This window comes from Nicotiana tabacum, chromosome 7, assembly GCF_000715075.1.
Source record: "Nicotiana tabacum cultivar K326 chromosome 7, ASM71507v2, whole genome shotgun sequence".
Taxonomy (NCBI): Eukaryota; Viridiplantae; Streptophyta; class Magnoliopsida; order Solanales; family Solanaceae; genus Nicotiana; species Nicotiana tabacum.
In genome coordinates, this window is record NC_134086.1 from 128,876,748 (window position 1) to 128,880,214 (window position 3,467).

The window sequence follows — 3,467 nt, forward strand, 5'->3', positions numbered from 1 at the left end:
TGAACATTCCCTTTGGCTGCTCCTGTTAGACTATTTTCTCATTAATCTTTGTGTTTATTACAGAACTTTTCATCATCTTTTGTTGCTTCCTTTTTTACCACTGCGTATTATTTTTTCTTGTCAATTACTTCACTTACTCACATCTTCTCTAAAATCACACTCAAAAACCAGAGATCTAGTGCATGCAGGTCGACACGTGGTAGAGCTAACACTTAATTTGGCAGGTCTTTGTGCCGTCAAAACGCAAAATTGAAGGCCATTTCTGTCTTTTAACATCGAAAAATTAGGGTTGAATCCACTTTCCTTTGCTGTCTGTCCTTTTATAATATCGACCATCATTACATCAGCCACTTCACCCCCCACACCCCTGCTTCTCCCACCACCTTCCCTCTGATCCTCCTTACTCTCCCGCATTATCAAAAAATTTGGCTGTTTTCTCCAATTCTTCCCATTCCCATTTTCTTCGTTAGTTCATGGATCCAACGCAAAAGGTAAATTAAGACCCTATTTATACTTCAATTTGCCAGCATTGTAGTTTTTTTTTCTTTCTTTTCCGTTTAAATTCTTATAAATTGTTACTGATACAGGAAGATTCTTTGGCCGATGAGACAACTGAGAGTGCTAAATCTTGCACTGATTGTAAAACTACAAAGACACCCTTGTGGAGAGTTGGCCCTTATGGGCCTAAGGTAAGTTTATTACACCCATTTTGGGGTCATAATCAACGATTTCTAATCTGGGTTTTGTTTCATATGACCCAACGATTTCTAATCTGGGTTTTGTTTCATATCAGTTGATCAGATGCTAATTCGCATTATTAGTTGCTTTATTGCAGTCACTGTGTAATGCTTGTGGGATCAAATACAGAAAGAAAAAGGGTACCCCATCTGGATTTGGCAAAGACCCAGATAAGAAGAAGAAAGAGACAGACAGTTCTAACAGTAGTACGGACAAATTAGCTCATAGCCAAAAGGAGAAAATTGGAAATGATGGGAAGCTAAGCAAAGGATTGAAGGTGAGATTTATGATGTTAGGGAAAGAAGTGGTGATATTACAGAGGCAGAGATCTTCAATGAAGAAGAAGCCAACAATTCATAGGAAATTTGGTGAAGTTGAAAGAGCTGCTCTTCTTTTGATGGCTCTGTCTTGTGGCTCTGTTTTTGCCTAAAGTCAGCACCTATTAGTTAGTACTAATTACTAAACCCTAACCTCTTATTAAAGTAGATAAACCCTTGTTTTTTTAAGCTTAGTCAAAGCTTTTAGGGGTACTATAAAAAATATTCCAGATGGATTAACAGAAAAAAGAATCTGGTTGTAGAGCCTTTTTAAAGAAATGGCTTGATTTTGGTAGCTTAGGAAAAGGAAAGGAAGAAAGTGAAATTGTACATATATGATGGTGCTGATGATCTAATATGCCTTTTTGAGTTTTCATTTTATTGTCTGTTTGTTTGCTGCTCAAAATTGGATTATTCATTTGATATTCTGCAATTGTTAACTCTGATTGTCTTATAAAGTTGGTGAAGAACCTAAATTTTTTTGCCAATTTCATGTTTTGTTCAATGGTTTCACTGAAAGAGTGGTACCCTCTTTCTCTCTTTGGAACTAGGGTGGGTAGGTGAGAGAAGGGGGGGGGGATAAGCAAGGAAATTCGCAGGTTAATGGAATTAATAATTTCAAAATACTCCTTGATGTTCAAGACACTGTGCAGTGTCAATAGGATTCAACTATTGTCGTTCGGTTTTAATGCTATTTCTATGTTGTAACTTGTAGGAGAGAAATAGTGATTGTCTTGCTGGTTTTTTTTTTAACTACTAGGAGTACTGGAGTAGTATTTAAGTCCCCTAAATTTTCCTTCAAACTAAAAAGAGAAAGTGCTGTTGTGCGTAGATATGCAATTTTTGACCCTTTCCAATTTTTTTTATATTTTAGCATATAAATATTTAATTTATGCCTAATATAGCTATTTCAATTAATTTTTACTCTTTTACTTTATTTTATTACAAAAAAATAAAAATTAAAAAAAATTATTCCGTTAATGTTTTGTAGTCATTTTTAATATTGAAAAATATATAAAAAAATTAATTTATTTTAACGGTCAGTCTTTTTAATAATTATTTTACTTAAGTAGGACTAATTAATAAATGAGATCGTTTTTAATCTCGTTCGCGGGGAAAGAATAAAACTTGGTCCTAATTTAGGACCTAGCCTATAATTCCCAAGCCCATAATTTCTAGGCACATACTCCTAATCTAATCTCTACCCCTATATAATAGCACATACACCTAAAACATTGAATCTTTACACTAAGGACCCCCGAAAAGCTTTAGAATTTTCTGAGCTTCGGCAGCCATTGAATCTTCTTCTTCACAAAAATTACAGCCATCGTCTTCAACCTTAAGCCTTCCAAAATCGAGCTATAAATCCACACACGCGGCTTGAGGTGTGAGTCGAACTAAGAGGTTCACGAAATTGCGAGGTTAGAGGTTTTTCCGATTCTACGGATTTCAACCGAGAGGTTCTGACCGAGGTCCTGTTAAATTTGAGGTTCCTTCTTGACTCCCATCTTATTATCCATATGGCTCTGTTAATGCCTATTTTGTATGTTAAATTTGTAACCCGCTAATTTTTTTTCTTTTGTTTTGACTTTGTGATATTCTTACTAATTAAATGAGATAAGGAATGAGATACTCTGTTTTTGAGTATAGCATGCTTTTGTTTATTTTTACTGTACTAGCAAACAAGTATTTAACTGAAGTAACCATCATTATATTGTTCGCTCGTCCATTGATTTTGTCTTTTCTCTAAATTTAAGCATGTATTATACCTGCTCTTAGTTGGTTTCTTTCCTTAAAGCTCTATGTGTTTTCTATAAACGTTTTCTCATTTGTTGATTAGTTTAGTGATTTATTAGTTAAATATTAATTTGTTTTGATCGTTCCCATTGGTTTGCTACTAAAGCCTTAAAGGTTGAGGGATAAGAATGTGTGTTTAAATTAAATATTGGGTTACATGATTTTTTAGTTCAAGGGATCAAAGATAAAATGAATTATTGGGCCAATGTTAGTTCTGTGGGGGTTTAAGAGGATTGTACGACTTTTAGACTATCCAATTAGTTTATCAAGGTTGAAACCACAAATAACATGTTGAAAATTATTGGTTTTTGAAAGTTATTCTAGTTTATGGGCTAAATGGATTTCAACCAAGAATGAGGCCACTCAATTTAGTTTTTCTGTCGAGCCCCTTCAAGAATAAAGGCTCGCAGGCCTAATTTCCTCAAATACCAATAGTTTGATTCCAAAGGTAAAACACTTCATGGCTTCCAATAAAGCAATATCTATTATAATTCACATTGATAGTATGCTTTCAGACACACTCTTAATTAATCTACCCTCGTAATTGTGTACACGTTCGCATGACATAATTACTTTTTTTTTAAATAAAAAAATAAAAAATAAATCGAGGTATGC

The 3,467-nt window shown here is 34.1% G+C and overlaps 1 protein-coding gene across 1 annotated transcript; it reads left to right on the plus strand.

The window, feature by feature from the left end:
• The first annotated feature begins 327 nt into the window (after window positions 1-327).
• On the plus strand, window positions 328-1,434 carry LOC107778594 (GATA transcription factor 17). The gene is made up of 3 exons (XM_016598884.2): window positions 328-491; window positions 588-689; window positions 836-1,434. The coding sequence occupies exons 1-3, from the start codon at window positions 474-476 to the stop codon at window positions 1,166-1,168; spliced, it is 453 nt and encodes a 150-aa protein (XP_016454370.1). The 5' UTR covers window positions 328-473; the 3' UTR covers window positions 1,169-1,434.
• Window positions 1,435-3,467: the final 2,033 nt, after the last annotated feature.